The sequence below is a fragment of the Balaenoptera musculus genome, chromosome 1 (genome assembly GCF_009873245.2).
Source record: "Balaenoptera musculus isolate JJ_BM4_2016_0621 chromosome 1, mBalMus1.pri.v3, whole genome shotgun sequence".
Lineage (NCBI taxonomy): Eukaryota > Metazoa > Chordata > Mammalia > Artiodactyla > Balaenopteridae > Balaenoptera > Balaenoptera musculus.
The window spans coordinates 38,911,482-38,928,443 of NC_045785.1; the positions used below are offsets into that span (position 1 = coordinate 38,911,482).

A 16,962-nucleotide genomic window follows, 5' to 3' on the forward strand; every position below is an offset into this window, starting at 1 on the left:
GAGTCACTGGGGAGCCTGGGACCATCCTCTGGTGAGAACTTAATCTGTCCTGAACCTATAATAAAAGCCACTGCCCCAGCCACGGAGCTGAACCCGACACGCAAAGAAGACTCTCTGGCCTGAGGCCCCGTGCCCAAAGTGTGCGTGCACAGCACTGAGAAGAGGCCCCCCTCCGTGAGGCCTGGCAGAGGGAAAAGAATGGAAACCTTAAGGGGGGAGCCTCAGGGTAGAAGGTGGGAGCCCACCCCGGGAGAACCCATATCAGGGGAGACAGGTTCGTGCCACGCCTTTCCTTTAAAGTCCCAACTCTCAGTCCTAGGGGTGCAACATGCAAGCACAGAGTCTAGGCCCCTTTGTAAAATTTTTATTTAGAAATCTTCCCAATATATCCTTATATATATATACACACATCATCACCACATGGGTTTTGTCGCTAAAGAGTCACACGCCCACAGTGTTGGCCTCTGGGCTGTACAAAGGTCAAGGTACCTGGAGCGGTTACTCCTCTTCTGCAGAAAAATGCAGAGACCAACGCAATGCATCACGTACAGTACAACATTGACGGAAAGTGCTGGGCCCGCCCGCAGGAACGATGCGCTATGTACATGGGCTGGGGGGCAAGCCTTCGGCGGGGGCCACGTACCATTGACATCACAAGTACGACACGACCACCCCCAAAGGCCGAGACAGGTGTCGGCTGACTACCGATGCTGTGCCCTTTGTTTTGCTTTCGGAAAAGGATAAAGGTTGTACCATCTTGTCGTTTGCCACTACAAATAAAAGAATACGAATTTGTCTTAAAAGACGTGATTCCCTCCAGTCATTAACAATCATCTTTGTCCTCCTCCTGTTTTTTTACCTTTACATTTTTTCCTTTTTGTACAGATATTATTCTTGGATGGAGAATGTTCATGGGTGAAGAGGAGGCAGAGGAAGGAGAAGAGTATGGTGGGGGGAGGTGCTGGAAAGGAAAGTGAAAATTATGGATCTTTTCTAGTTCTTAACAAAGACACGAAGCTTTGCCCACCCCTACCCAGGCCTGTCTTGGGTAGCTGTTGTACTTTTTACATATTCTGCCTCTGTTCCCATCTCTTTTCTAGTCTCCCTCCTGTGCCTTGCTTTGGAATGAGACTGAAATGAGGTCAATCTGGAGAGATAAGGATAACCTAGATAACTCAGGCTCAAGTGGTTTAGAACCTAAATTACCCAAATGCTATGGAGACAGGCAGATTGGCCCACTGCCTAGGTCCCGGACTCAGGGTGGGAAACCCCACTGCAGGAATGATAGTGAGGGGGACAGAGTTCCGTACAGCCTCAAAATGCTTCTACTTTCATGATTCCATTCAGTCCACACCACCGCCCTAGGACACAGGCCAAGCCAGGGTATTTATGATAAATTGACCTTCAGAGAGAGAACTTTTCCAGGTCACACTGCAAGTCTGAGAGAAGAGGAAGCCAGAAGCTGGAGTTCCTCATAGAATGTGTGATCCATCTCCTAAAACCCATCCACCTATGCTCACCGTGGCCACTTTTCACTCCCAGGTCAAATTAATCCACCGGAAGCAAACACAGCCTTAGGATCTAGAATAGGTGCTCCATCTTTAGACAGATGGGATTTTTCACAGGAGCTTCCAAGTATCAGAAAGGAATGAATCCTAATGTTCATCAAAATATGACTGGGGGGGGGCAGCGCTGAAATGGGACAGAGAGAGTGCTACAAGGGTTAACCATGTTGCTCCCACCCCCACAAACTGGACCTCTCACAACTTAAAAGGAAGGGGAGGAGAGCAGGGATCATTCCCCATGAGCATGTGGCTGTCCCCAAGGTCCTGCCATGGTGAGGGCGAGCCCCCAGGCTGGAGCCCATAAGGTGTGAGGGTCTTTCCTGACAGCGGCAGCGCTGGTTCTTCCACATTGCTATGGACAGGGCAAAGTCAGAGCATTGTTTTCCCTCTGACCTCAAAGGCAGAGCCTGGTCAGAGCCGGCTGGGGTGACGTGAGGGCACAATGACAGGTATGTAGGACTTGTGTGCAGTTTGTTCCAGGGGCTTGGGATGTGGGTCACAGGCAGGCCTCACCTTAAGAAAACCATGTCCCACCATCTGGATTGACACGGGAGGTCAATGAGGGGGCAGCAGTCCACTCTACAAAAGGATTCTCCACTTTACCAAGGGACTTGTGGCAGTATTTCTTTAAAAGGTGAAGATAAGGATTTGATTTACAAAAATGTCATGTACAACTTTTGGCGGGGAGCACTCCTACTGCGTCACGCCAGCCTCCCATACACATCCTTGAGGACCAAAATTTGTGCACTCAGGGATGCCGAAGGTTCTGCTAAGTGAATGTCAATGTGTTTGGGTCTCCGCCAGGGCCTGGTCTCTCACTGGGCTCCCCGGGCCCTAGAAGTGGGGCTAGATCCTGGGTCATATCGAGACCTAGAGATCCCACAAATACCTGAAGTCAAGCAAAATCCCAAATGCCAGGAATTCATAGGACAGAGTTTGTTGTCAATTCAGTTTCAGGACACAGACCAGACCGTCAGCAAACAGACATCCTGCAGCAGGGAGGCCCCTCTGAGGAGCTAGGAGAACGCAAGACGGGGCCGCACGTCTACTCTCAGCACCCACACACACCGATCAGCACACTGGCATCTGCTCCCTGCATGAACCGCGACGTGTCGCTGAGGACGCAGGCAGGTAGCTCTGAGACACCACCACGATTTGAAGCCCACGTGCCCCAAATAGCTCTTGCTCAATTTCACTCTCATCATTTCTCCTTTGTCTGCCTTCGAACAAAGCTCACAGGGCACGCTCACAGCCGCAGACTCAGTCCCCACAGCCACAAGGATGAGGAAGGCAAGTCTCAGTGGGGAGAAAGCAGAGCTTCGATCCCCAGGGCAAGAAGTAAGGGCTTCTGGGTTTCTGACCCTCTGGCCCAGCTAGTCGAGAGCAGGCTGTCCACTGGCTGTCTTCTTCAACCAGGCCCTGAAGAAGGCACCTCGAGGCTTGTGACTCTCTGCAGCACTGGCAAGCTGGATGGACCAACAGGGGCCTGGGTGAAGGTGGGGCTCAAGAAACGGGCAGCTATTGGGTACCTATATATTTGGACAGTGTGGCCACAAAAGCCACCCCAGCCAGCTTGGGAGGGGCTAAAGGCAAGGCAGAGGCTGCCGGACGCCTCAGGAGAGAGCTGACAACCCCAGGTCTCAGCCAAGACAGGGCTCCCATGCGCCAGGCCAAAAGCAATGCCACTCCAGCCTCTTACTTGAGAAGTCTTAGGGATTTGGAAAAGGGGGAAGACCGTGCCATCTTCATAAAAAGTACCTACCACTTTGCTCCATTTTTCTGTTCTCCTACTGAGGCAGGAAACAGGAAAGCCAGCCCCAGAGGCAGCTGGGACTTCCCACAGTTCAGACATCAAGGAAAGCTCATCAAAAGTCCATGCCCTGCTTCAGAGCTGCCCAAGCCTCACCCCACCTGCCCTAAAGCCCATGGTGCCCGTGGCCTGAGGGCACCCTCCTGGCTGGTCCTGGGTGGCCCCAGACCCATCACCGAGGGCCGGCTCCATCCGCGGCGGGCAGCATGGCAGGATGGAGGCTGCGGGCCGTGTGCTTGGGTGCCGGCTCTTCGGTGTAGCTGTCCGGGCTGGCTGCCCCGTCCAGGGAGCTGCCACAGCTGGAGTTCGGGGACAGCACGTCCTGCAGGAGGTCATCTGGAGGTGCAGCGCCCCCTCCGCCACCACCCCCTCCACCAGCCCCCACCGCAGGGTCCTTGCCAGGTTTGGCCCGCTGGCTGCCCTCCTCCTCCTGGTCATTGAGCAGCTTGGCCAGGAAGTTGATGTACTTCATGGCCAGGCGGAGGATCTCATTCTTGCTGAGCTTCTTGTCTGGGGGATGCGTGGGGATCAGCTTGCGGAGCTCAGCGAAGGCCCCGTTCACATTCTGCTGCCGCCATCGCTCCCGGCTGTTGGTGAAGATGCGCCGCACGACTTTGGTGTGGGGACCTGGAGGTAGGAGGACAAGGGTTAGGACAGTGGGTCGGGGATCCCCTAGGGCGTCTTCTCCTGTGGGGAAGCAGAGAAGCCATCCACCTGGAAATTTGGAAAACCCAGAATGCCCTCTTTCCTTTTACTCAGAAAACTCTTTACTTGTCCTTCAAAACCCTGTTTATCTGTTTCCTCCTCTCTGAGAACTTCCCTCAACCCCTCCAGACAGATCTAACCAACCACCACGGCCCTACAGTCCTGTAATCTCCATCACTCTTGATCATCACTGTATGTTTCCATGTTTGCCCCCCTCTCTGAGCTGTGAGACATTTGAGGACAGGAACCATATATTATTCATTCATTCATTCATTCACTTGTGCTAAGAAGCCATATGGCACTAGTTAGAAAGATTAAACTCTGGAGCCAGACTTTCTGGGTTCAATTCCTGACTATTACTCCCTAGATAGTAACTCTGGGCAATTTACCTGAACTCTCTGTGCCTTAGCTTCATCACCTGTAAAACGGAGATAATACTAGTAACTCAAGTCATAAGATTGTCTTGTGGATCTAACAACTAATACAGTTAAAGTACTTAAGATAATACCTGGCTCTGATGAAACATTCAATAAATGTTAGCTATTATTATCCATTCATCAATTATTTACTGACAACCGGCACTGTGCTAGGCATTAAGGAATAAGGGTACACAGAGTCCCTGCCCTCGTGGAGCTTACATGTTAATGGGGATGACAGATGATGAACAATCAGCAAACAAATAACAAACAAACAGGAAGCTGAATGTAAATGAAAGATGGAAAGGAGCTGCCATGTTTACCTGAGGTGGCTGGGGACAGCCTTTCGGAGGAGATGACATCTATAAGGGAAGAACTTAAGGCTAAAGAAGAGCCAGCCAGACACAGGAAGGGAAGTTGGAAGGGCATGTGCACATGCCCTGAGCTGGAAAATGGCTGAAGCCAGCCCGGCTAGATTAGTGTGGGTAAGATCAGAGTAGGCTTGAGTCCAGATCCCATAGGGCCCTGCGGTAAGATGTGGGGATTTTATTCTAAGGGTGATGGAAGCACAGAGTAGGTAGGAGCTTAATAAATATTCGCTGACTAACTGATCATGCTGGCAGGTGCGGAATGGAGGAGACAGCAGAGAGTGGTGGGGAAATGACCTACCCTGCGGGCTCTCTCCCCCAGGAGAGGAGTGGAGAGACAGCCACGCACAGGCATGGCCTGAGGCTCTAGGCAGGCGTCTGAGGGCTGCCTCCGTCTCCCCGTGTCTACAGTGCACTGATCACAGACTAGAACAGTATTCACTAGCGCTCGTGTACTAAGACTTGCAGAGCAGGGGCAGAAACCAGCGTGCATGTATCGAGCACCTACAGTATACAAAGCACTGCACTAAATGTCCAAGCGTGACCTGGGATTCCCAAAGCCAGGAAAGGCAGAGGAGCGCCCCGCTAGCGCTCCCAGGCTCCTGGGCTGAGGCGGCCGCTTCCTTCCGCAACCCTGAGGCACAGAGCCAGCTCCTGGCAGTCCTCAGGAAGCTCTGAGCACTGAAGGAACTGCCAGTACTGGGATGGTTGCTTGCCCTCTTCTGATGACCCTGGAACCGGATCTCAGAACGTGGAAAGCTGGGTAGGAGAGAAGACATCACCTAAGACCCATTGCTCATTTCACAGCTAGGGAGACTGTGGCCAGGACGGAGGCAGACCTTGCCTCTGCAACCCAGCTCATCTGTGCCGACACTTCCCACTTGATCATCTCTGTCTTACACATACACACACCAGTCTTACACACACATACACACACACCACGTTTCCCCCAGGGAGAATCACTCATCCTCTGCCCACAGTGCCTCAGAGCTATCTTTCCAAACCCCAGCAGGCCCCAGCCCAGCTGACTCTTTGCCAAAGGCCAGACCCAGGCTGGGAAAAACACAGCACACCTGCTGGGCAGTCCTACCCTGGGCGCCTCAGAGGAAATAACTTGCTGTTCTCCGGCCTCCAGGACAGACAGAGGGGAGTCCCTCAGCTGTGCCATCAGGAGGACCACTGCTCTGTGGCTGAAGCTGGCTGATCTTGAGGGAGCTCCTAGGTGGGGAGAGAGGCATTATGGCTGCTGTCACAGCTAGAGCTACACAGACTCCAGAAGCCGCGCCTACCCCAAGCCAGGCCCTAAAAGCACTTTACCCCACTGTGCTCCTTCAACAACCTGTGAGGAAGCTATTATTCTCCCTACGTTACAAATGAGAAAACCGAGGCCCAGAAAAGTTCAGCAACAGGAATGCACATCAAGTCCTGGCTTTAGACCTTGTGTTAGCTCCACTTTTATGGACTCCTTTCGGTTAAATCTCTGATTTCAAAATCCTGTGGACATATCCTGCACACCTCCACCCTTCCCTTCACCTCCATTTCTGTCTATTCCTCTCTGGTCTTTTCCAGAGAACCACCCACCTCTCCACACCTTCCTCTTTCCTGAGTCTGTACCTCCCTCCAGGTCCTCTGTCTCATGCTGGCAGGGCACAGAGTAGGTGCTTGGTAAATATTGGCATCATTTATGGGTAATCGCCTCTCTACACTCCTGCACTCCCCCCAAACCCTCACCCCTTGCCCCTTCCTCTGTGCCTGATTTCTGTTGTCTCTGACCTTTGTAGAAAATGCCTCTTCCCTGGGGAACTTCAGGGCTGGTCTTGCCTACTTCCTGTTTGGTACACCCACCTCCTGCCTCTAACCTAGCAGCACTGACACTCCAACACCCTTCCCTCCTGGCCCTACACCCCTGTGCCCCAGGCTGGCTGGGTCTTCTGAGATCTGTTCCTTGTCCAGATGCTAGCTTGCCTCCTCTCCAGAACACCACAGAGGGATCCCCTCCAGAAGCCCCAGCTCAATATACATCCCTCCCACCAGCAACTTGCAGAAATCCCAGTCTGGCTCCAAGGCCTCCGGTGTGCACCAGGAGCTCCAGGAAGTCCCTCAGCTCTGAAGAGCCTGCTCTCCTGCCCCCTGGTGCTGGGCCCCATCTACTACATCTAGTCAACCTTGGGAAGAGGGAGGGGGTCCTCCAAATTTCCCACTCATCCAACTCCTTCCCCCAAGTTCTCAGGGCCAAAGACTACTCAGGTAGTTCACATTAAAAGTGCTGAGGCCTTTGGGGTTGGGGGGGGGGAGGGAGGGAGCAGGGTAGAATCTGTGATGTCAGGAAGGGAACTCCGAGTCTGAGCTCAGAGTGTGGAAAAGGGGACAAGAGGGCCCCACTTTGCAGGGACCTGGGACAAGACCCTAAAAGGTGCAATTCCAGGCAGGGAGAAGACTTCATACTCCAAAGAGGACTTGGGAGGAGATACAGAGAATCCCTGGAGGCTGGTGCTTAGAAACACTGTGTGTTTCTGCCCTCCCGGGGGATCCTTACCAACTGTAGGAATGGAGCTAGAGTGGGGACTACAATTGACGTGGAGGTTTGGGCTAAGCGCCACAGCGTGTCCTCACTCCCATGCACTCTCTTCCCAGGACTATGAGTGTGGCAACCCCCAGCCCCACCCTTGACCTCCCCTAGTCCCAGGTTAATAGGGAGAGGACTTCGACAGCTTCTCTTGGCTCCAAGAGAGCTGCCCATCTATGTGAGACACCTAGGGAGTAGTCCCCGATGATCCCTCCTTCAGGGTTCTAACAGCTTGAGGGAGTGAGTACACAAGTGGGGCGGGGGGGTAGACTCACCATCAGTAATCTCCATCTCATAAGGGGAGGGTCTCCTCTTCACTCGGTTGTTGTTGGCAAACATAGGGAAGGCATCTGGCTCCCCAAAGAACCCACTGTGGGAGGGAGCAGGCAGATCACAAGATCACATGTGGGTGGAGGGGAGAGAGAGGCTCCACACAGATCCTCCCCACATGTTCTTGAGCCCCCGCCCCAAAAAACAAGGGCAACCCTGGTCCCTTCACATCGGAACTGGGGATAGAAGGAGCATGAAACACACACACACACACACACAACACCCACAGCCTCTCTCTGTGGTGAGACAAACAAGGGGAGGGTGGCCACACACCCCTACACACACACACTCAGACACACACAAACACACACACACAGAATTAATGGTGAACACAGGGAGCAAACACAAAAATGAACATACACCCCCCACATACAAGTGCACAATCCATAGACACCTCCGCTCCCAAACAGGTGCTCACACAGGCAGACACGGCCTTCACACCTGGGAGTGTGCAATTCCTGCACCACATAAGGGCACCCTGTCCCTTACCCCCAACTTCACCCCACCTTCACTCCAGCCCCATGGGGCCCATGGACAGACAACAGACAGGAAACCCTGACTCAGCCCCACTGACATGCCCCCCCATCACCCACTCGACTCTCCGTAGCTTCTTCCTCCAGTGTCCCACAGACTCACCGACTGCCCCCCACTGTCACTCCCTGCCTCATCTTCCTGTCCCCACCCCAACCATGCCTCCTGCTCTCCACCACCTCAGTGGCCCCAGCAGGGAAATGGATACCCTCACACCAAAGGGAGCACAGGTCCTGGCCAGAGATCGCAGCTAGGGGCAGAGGAGCTCCGGAGAGGAGGGAGGGATCCATTCCCCAGGCGGGCCCTGGCGGGGAGATTCAGAGGAGGCAGCCCTCTTGCAAGCACCCTCAGATGCACATCTCTTACCTGTCCACCGAGGGCTGCAGCTTCCAGAAGAATTTCACAGCGGAGCGCATTCAGACACACTCCTTCCTGGTACTCACACTCAGACTCCTCCTGTCCACCCCACCACCACTACCACCACCAGGCAGCGCCCCGCGCTTCTGCTCACAGCCAGCCGCGTGCCGGTACTCCCCCTCTTCGGCTTCCAAGCTCCCAGCACGCCGCGTTAACAAGGCACCTGCACATTGCCCCCCGCGTGCGCACACATACACACACACACTAGCAGAGGGCTCGTTCCTCACTTGCACGGGGGCTCCAGCCAGACTTTTCCGACCCCGGGTGTAAAACGTCCCCCTCTCCCCCTCTCTCCGCGCGCTCAGCCGCACTGCCCCGCCGGGAGGAGGGCAGCCGGCTCCCGACGTGCGGAAGGGGAGCCCCGGCGCCCATGCCTCCTGCCCACCCGCCCCTCCCGCCGGCCCTGACCTGCCGAGAGAAGCCAGCGGCTGGCTGAGGCTGTAGAGCAGCGCGCGGCCGGGGGCGGCGGGGGCCGCCAGCGCGGGCGGGCTCAACTGCACCATGCGGCCGTCACCGGGCAGCTCTGCGGGGGCAGAGGCGGGCGCGGGCCCAGGAGGTCTGCACAGCTCGGTGGTGGGTACCCGATGGCGCGCTTCGGCAGCCGCCGCGTCGCGGCCCTTTAAGTCTCGCGCGGCGCCGCCCCCACCGGCGGGGCCGCCCCCCGGGCCGCCGCCGCGCGCGCCCAGCTCGATGACCGGGGGCTCCGCCGGGGCCGCGCGGCTCGTCTCCTTGGCGACGCCGTTCAGCAGGACCAGGTGCGGGGGGGCCATGCGGGCCTCGGCCGCGTCCCGTCCCTCTAGCGCGGGGTCACTGCGTGCCGCCTCGCTCGGCGGCCGCTCCGTCATCCTGCGGGCAGACAGACAAGCGGACACCCGCTCTGACCACCGCCCCCAGCCCATCCACGTGGGGTGGGATCGGAGCGGGGGGTGGGGGAGGGGGTGAAAGGCAGAGAGAAACTCACGCACCGAAACGTGAGAAGAAGCGGACAAACTTAGCGCCACGTGGACACACACCCGCCCGCAGTGCTGGGGCGGGAGGGAAAGGGAGCCTCTGGTTTGGGAGAAGAGAGGAGGGTGCCCGGGAGACAGAGACTGAGGGCCAAAAGGACAGAGGTGGAGAAGGACGACAAAGACATTGGATGAAAAGGAATACAGCCAGCGAAAGAAAAACAGAGGGGGGGAAAGGAGGAAGGAAATGTAGAAAGAGGCGAGAAAGAAATATCACCCCGTGCCCCTTCTCAGGCCGCAAGGGAAGAGGAGGGAACAAATCCCCGACCGTGTTCTTCCCGCCCCCCTTTTGGTTTTGGCGGGGAACCTGTCGCGCGGAGGTGGGGTGCTTTTCGAACCTCCCTTGCCTTTCAGCAATACCTGCCCCCAGCCTACTGCCACAAACATACACCCAGAAACCTGGTGCGGGGGGGTGGGTGCAAGAGGGATCAGAGCTGGCAGAGAATTATCCGGAGGAGCCAGCTCTCCCTTTCAACACATATTCACCCCTGCGGGGGCGTCCGCCTACACTCAGCGAATCCACCTGTATTCTGTGTAGCCGCCGGAAACCCCAGTGGCCCTTTACTTTTACTCCTCCCGGGACTGGAGATGGGACATAAGGAAGGGAAGAAGATGATCCCGGCCATACCTTCTCGCACACTATACCCCCTTCTACTCAGCTGGACTCAAAAGTGAGGTGCGGTCTAGAAGGGAAGCCTGCCTGAGGCAGTGTGAAGCCCCGACGTTCAAAGGGTGCTCCTGAGGCCACTGGGGTCTGGGCTCCCATCCAGGAGTGTGGGGCGAAGGGGTGTCATGATGGCTGCTGAACTCCTCCAGCACTCCCCCATCCCCCTCTCCTACCTCGGTGTTGTCCTCTGGGAAATGGGAGGAGTACCTCATATATGCATTTAAAAGCACTGTGCAAATGCTCAAGTAAACATTATGGACTGGGAGACTGGGCCCGCAAGGAGACTACCTTGCCCAAGGTCACACTCGCCTGTTTGCCACAGAGCAGGACTAGCACTCCAGTCTCGCTCTGTCTTTGTTATCCTCCCATATACACCCTCTCATATATCCTGCCCCCCCCCCCACCAGCCAAGGACAGTTCTCTCCTCCTCAGCCATACTCCTGGGTGACCGCAGGCCGAGGCTCCACTCCCCACTACCGCTCCCTCCAGTTCTTCCATAACCCGCCACACACACACACCCCACCCCCGCAAGAATGAAAACAGAAAAACTATGAGACTCTGGGTCCAGAGTGTGGATATGCTTGTGAGTTTTAATACAACAATAAAAATATAACCAACTCAACAGGCTTCATAAGATGTTCAAAATAAGGTTTCTGCTGTCGGAATTATATAATTGGGGTATTTTGTAGCAGAAAACAAATACACAAAAATCCAACTCAGCACCAAGCAGAGTCCATCTGATCATTCCTGGCAGCCATTCTGCCACTGCACCACTCTGGACTGGAGTCGGCCTGGGAACCATCCTCCCACCCCAGAAGAGAGACCAGACCTTCTGAAACCTCCTCAGGAGCTCAGCTCAATTGCCACCGGACACACAGCTGATGGAGAATCACCATTCAGATTAAGCTACGGCCCTAGCTCTGCCAGCCCTATGGGCAGCGCCCCAAAACGACAAAATTCCCCCAGACCTGGTGTACCCTGGCTGCAAAGGCAGTAGGTCCGCAACACTTCACTGGAAACGAGTTTATGATCATGGTGGAAACAATAGGTCTGTATCCACAGAATGGGACCGACCGTCAAGACACTGCAGCCACTAGAAATGCACCAGAGGTATACCATTGGAGACTTCCTGGCTCCCCTGCAACAGTGAAATGCATTAGAAATATACTGTCCTCTGGCAAAACATACAAGCCCCAGGGAGCTGGCTCCCTACCTTACTGTCCCCAGGCACCGTTGTGCGCCCAGTGACACGTGCTTAAGTCCCAGCTTCTAACCGAGTGACAAACGGTTCACTCAGCAATTGCCAGAATGAGCTCAAGCTCTCCATATGACACATTTGTACCTTCTGATTAATTCCGAGACTCTGAGTAGGAGCAGATCCCAGAGGGGCAAGGGGAGCACGTATTTCAGATGAGTTGACTCTGGCCCCAAATGCCCTCTCCAGACGCCTATAAATATCTATATCTCTGAGCCCCCCCCCCAAAACCTATGATTGGTCCCCAGGGGTCTGTGGTCAGCCTCTCCCCGCCCCTCCCAGGACCTCAGGAAAACCCTGCCAGTTCGTCTGCAACCAGGATCACCCAGGCCAGAGGTCCAGGCTCTCGAGGAAGCTGCCAGAGAACTCACAAGCACTTTCGGTGGTCGGTGACTAAACCCCATCACTTGGCTTTGGTTAAGATTATTAAAAGGAAAGCCTGAGTGACGTTTATTTGTTTTTATTAGGGAAAATGAAGAAGGAGGTGAGAAGATTTCAGATTTCGAACCGAACAGCACTAGACTATTGGACCATTACAACTCCTCTTTGTGCAACCAAGACCCAGCTCGAAGCCCCCTACACCGGCTCATCTCCTGTTGCCAGACAGCCAGCCCGATCACTTCCATGTGTGTCTGAACAAGACAGGGGAACCCGAGAGCTCCTGGGGGGGCAGGCACCTGGTCTCCCGCAGCTCCCAATTCCCAGCAAGGAAAATTTCTTATGTGAAAACAGCCTCCGCCATGCCCCGGCTAGAGCCACCGCCTTAAACACAGCCTCTGGTCCCTGATACTACATCCACACCCGCATGACCCCCTGGGGGAGCCCCAAGCCTGCACGCAAACCAAAATCGCCCATGAACAGAACCACTTTCCCGCTGCTACTGGAGTGGAGGGGTGTTTGAACGCGGCCCCACCCTAGGCCTTAGGCCCCAGCCTGGGCCCACCCGAGTTGGGACTGCGTTAGCCAGGATGGCTGCGGCCTTCTTCCTGCCAGAGCCCCGGGCGCACACAGCTTGCGCTATCCGGATATAGCCGTCCCAAAGTCATGAGCCTTGTGAAACGTCCACAGAACCAGGACAGAGGGGGACTTTGGGGTGGGGGTGGGGGGACTAAGTCCAACTAGCTGTTTTCACCCAGGGTCAGGAAAGGGCCCTGCTGGAAGCCACAGTGGCACAGAGGCCACAGTCAATGGCAGAGTCAGATCCCGGATTCCCAGCTCTGGGTTCTTCCTCCCCTACTCCTCCCCAATCTGAAACTGGACTGTCCTCTGTCCCAAGCTTTCCCCACCTCAGGCCAGATCCCAAGGCCTTCCTGGTGACTGTTTCCACCAGTACTATTCCCCAAAAACTCACCTGGGGCATATTTAGAGAGAGCGGCCCCTCTGAATAGGATCTCCACTCCTCCTCCGGCGGGAGAGTGGCGGGAGCCGAGGTCCAGGTTGTGGAAAGGGGTCTTTGCTTTCCCCCTCTCTCAGTGAGAGACCAGCAGTTAGGCCGCGGTGTGGTCCTGGGCGGTCTGCCGCGCCCAAAGCGAGTTTCCAGGAAAGATGGGGGTGGAGAGAAAGAGGGAGGGCGAGAGGGAGGGAGAGAGAGAAATGGGGGTCAATGGCTGGGAATTACCTCATGTCCTCGCCAACCCGCCCCGGGAATCGCCAGCAGCTTTCCGCCCCCAACCTGCAGGTGTTTGAAGCCTCCCCCGCACCCCCATAAAAAAGAACCCTACACCTGACCAATCAGGAATAACTATCTAGTCCAACAACAACAACCCCGCCGCAGACTGCCCGGAACGTTATCGGACCCTCCAACCGGGATGTCTGGTTCAGTGTGGCCGTTTGTTTTCTAAGCAGACTCGTCTACGCCGTTGGCTCGGGAACCGAAGTCAGGCCGGAGCTGTGGCCACAGCGCGGAGTCGTCCGCAGCCTGGCATGGGTGGGTAGCGGGGTGTGTGTCCGGAAAGGGGGATCCAATCTTCAGACCCTGGTCGGTGGGACAGAACCTCTGAGGACCCCATTCTCTTCATGACTCTCACCTGCCCACCTCCAACCCAAAGCGAAACCAGAACCCAATTCCAAAGGCTACTTTCCCGAAGGGATACAGTCTGAACGGCGCAGATCTGAGAGAAAGGGGTGGGTTGGGGGATATCTGATGTATCCCGGTCCCTTTTTTTCTTCCTATAGATTAAGGGGGGAAAAAAAAGAAGAGGGAGAGGAGGAAAAGAAAGAAAAGAAAGAAAGAAAGGAAAAGAAAAGAAAGGGAAAAAGAAAGAAAGGCCCTCGCCTTTCCCTCAACGATCCCTACACAAGATTTTCGATTTATCGGTATTCAGATCGCCAGAGAAGGGGAGAATTTTAGTAATTCTTTTCAGCAATAAACAAGGAAAGGAGGGAGGGTAAAAATAAATCCAGTACTGCTTCCCAGGGTGTAGCGGTAGTGAAATCTAGTTCACCTTTTTTCCCCTCCCTCCGGAAGGTTTGTTTAATTTGTTTTGCCTAAATTGTCCAGTTTATGGTCACACATTGAAGTCTTGGATTAATTGCTAAGGCCACCTCCTTTTTGCCCCGGCTTTAGTGGAAATACAGTAATAATTATTCTCTGCGGTTTCAGTTCAATGCGGGAGATTTTCTTTCTCCTCTTCTAATCCAAATGAGGGGGGAGGTGTGGGAACAAGGAGGAATCCAGTCATGCCCGGTGTCTGAGGTCGGGGTTAATTTTTGCTTTAGGACGGAGTCTCTGTGTTCGTCCCTCTCTCCATTTTCTCTCCCTACCACAAACCCAGCAATTTAAAAAACAGCGCTGGTGGGAGGAAACCCGCGCTGCTTTGTTATCGCCCCGAAGAAGCTAAAAGGGACAAGCCGCTTCGCTCCTGGACGATTATTTTAATTAAAATATGATGATGATGATGATGATGGTGATGGTGGTGGTGGTAGTGGTGGTGGTGGTGGTGATGATGATGACATTAGCAACCACAATAACTGGCAAAACAAAATCCTTTCTTTCGGAGCTAGGGCAGCACTGACCCCGTCCCTCCATGAAGCCCGGTCCCGGTCATCGATGTGACGGGTACCTGACCCACGCGGGAATGTCGCTCACCCGGGGAGGGGGTAGAAAAATGTTCCTTGGAGATGATCCCGAAGGTCCCCACCCGAGGCGCGAGGCCTGGAGAATGCGCCCATTGTCTTTTCCGGGCCTCTCCCGCAGACCCCGGCGGCCGTACCCGCGAAACTGACCAGAAATGGACGAAGCCTGAATGCGGCGGGAACCGAAGCCGGCGGCTACCGGCCTGAAGGCGCTGGCCTCCGCGAGCGCTGCTCAGCTTCCAGCCTGGAAGAGCCTCCCACTCACTAACAACCCCTCCAACACCGAGGCACAGAGTGGCCTCCGGACAGAACAGCCGCTGATCGGGCTGCTCATCCAAGCCAACACTGGCTTCCGAATACATCATAATTTGGAATAAAACGTGAAATCCCTCTCCCCGCCCCCATGCCGCCTCCTCAACTTGCGCATCCATCTCTCGCTCGCTCGCCCTCCCCTCCACCCCCCAGCGATTTACAAACGCATTTCCAAAGGACACCAGCACACAGGCACACAACCCGGTGCGGACAGGGCCACACGCGGTCCAGCCCCATAGAAGGGAAGCAAAGTAAGCACAACCCAACACTGCCCCACAAGCCGACTCGGTCAGGCCCAAACATTGTCCAGCACGACACAACGAAATCGATCAAACGCAGTCGCTCAGGGACGCACAACCCAACGTAGTCAGGATCACACACGCCCGACACAACAACGAGACCATCCAAACACAATCGCAAAGGACAAGCAACCCAACACACATGTCGAGAAGGCAAACGAGCATAATTATATACAACGATGAAAACGCAGAAGGGCCTCGGAGAACTCAAATCTACACCCCAAAGAGGGCAAACACTATCACAGTTGGACACACAACCTATCGCCTAGAAGACCACACTCAGAAGAAGTCAACACTGCCCACAGCTCACACACTCACTCTCACAATCCCACCGCATGCACACAACCACCAAGGAGAAATGAAAACCAACCACCGCCTCGCGCATTTCTGTATATTGCGTAAGGAAAAGGGGAAGGAAGGAAGAGAGTCTCCGAGGCGGGAGGGGCGGCGGCGGCGGCGAGCTCAAGGGCGTCGGTGGAAAATGCCCCCCATCGAAAGAAACCGAGGGAAAAGGAGCGAAACCTCTTCTGCGAACGGGCAAAAGAGGGAGGAACTGGATGGGGGATTCCGTGGGAGGTTGTAGGTTGCCTGCCCCTAGAAAAAGGCCATAATGCTCACGTTTTGCCGCTAAGGGGGTACGCGTGTGGCCATTTTGAGGCCTGGTCCTTAGTGCCGAGCCCTCCCCCAGCCCCCCCCCCTCCAGTCTCCCCCTTCCGCGCCGCGGCGCGCCCGGCTCCTCCACCGCCGCGCTCTAATCCCGCTCACGTTCTAGGCCTCGTTAGCATGGGCCGAGGCGCGCGGGGGCCGTGTGTGCCGCGGAGATAAGGCACTGCCGCGGGTCCGCTCGCCCCCGATAAGCGCCTCGGCCATTACGGGCCAAATGATTCATTTTAATTTGGCAATTTCACCGGAGGGAGTGGGGACTGGTTGCGCGGCTCTGGGACCGTCTCCGTAATGCGCCACGAAGAGAGTTGGGCGGGCACTCTGTCTAGGACCCGGTGGGTCCAGCCTCATTACTGATCCCGAGGCCTCTCGGGAACCCGGGCTCCCCACAACCTCAGTCCCTCGGCCTTCCAGACACATTTCTCCAACGACTCGAACCCCAGCAAGACCACAACACCAAAATGATCACATCCAACCCTTCCTTCCCTGACATTCATTCATACCAGTGTCCTGGATACCCGGATTTCAATGGGCAGTTCCTCTTATCCCAGAAAGCTCCCCAGCTCCCCCCGACTCTCACCCCCTTCAACCCTGGCTCTTTTCTGTTCTAAAATGGAGACTGCTTGCCTGAATGCTGGGACTGAGGTCACACCCAACAGGTTCTATGGAGGCAGAACTGGTGTCAACGAAGAGTTTAAAATACCCATTCTACTGAGTTTCAGGCTGAGCCCAGAGCTGGGAAACATCCCTCCTCTCATAATTTAACATTTTAATCTCGCTACTGAAGCAGTCTTCTGAGCACTGTACAAATATTAACTCATTTAGTTCTCATAAACAATCCTAAGAGGTTGGTGCAATTATTCAGTTTACAGATGAGGAAACTGAGGCAGAGTGAAAGTAACTTCCGCAGTGTCACACATCTAGTGAGCAGTAGAACCTGGGTTTGAAGCAAATCTGGCACCAGAGTCCTCTGGAG

At 55.1% G+C, this 16,962-nt stretch overlaps 1 protein-coding gene across 11 annotated transcripts; it reads right to left on the bottom strand.

The window, feature by feature from the left end:
* Positions 1-361: 361 nt before the first annotated feature.
* On the bottom strand, positions 362-15,681 carry TAL1 (TAL bHLH transcription factor 1, erythroid differentiation factor). Of its 11 annotated transcripts, none has more exons than XR_005017215.1 (7): positions 14,726-15,681; positions 13,434-13,612; positions 12,989-13,151; positions 9,117-9,554; positions 7,706-7,800; positions 3,328-4,002; positions 362-770 (listed from the first exon to the last, which is right to left on the bottom strand). XR_005017215.1 is itself a non-coding variant. In XM_036831507.1 (6 exons), the coding sequence occupies exons 4-6, from the start codon at positions 9,551-9,553 to the stop codon at positions 3,548-3,550; spliced, it is 987 nt and encodes a 328-aa protein (XP_036687402.1). In that variant the 5' UTR covers position 9,554; positions 12,989-13,151; positions 13,434-13,612; positions 14,863-15,681; the 3' UTR covers positions 362-3,547. The 11 variants fall into 11 exon arrangements, 6 of the variants coding, with proteins under 6 accessions (XP_036687402.1, XP_036687419.1, XP_036687427.1 ...); XR_005017214.1 differs by having other exon boundaries at positions 362-961; XR_005017212.1 differs by having other exon boundaries at positions 362-3,031.
* Between the last annotated feature and the right edge of the window lie 1,281 nt (positions 15,682-16,962).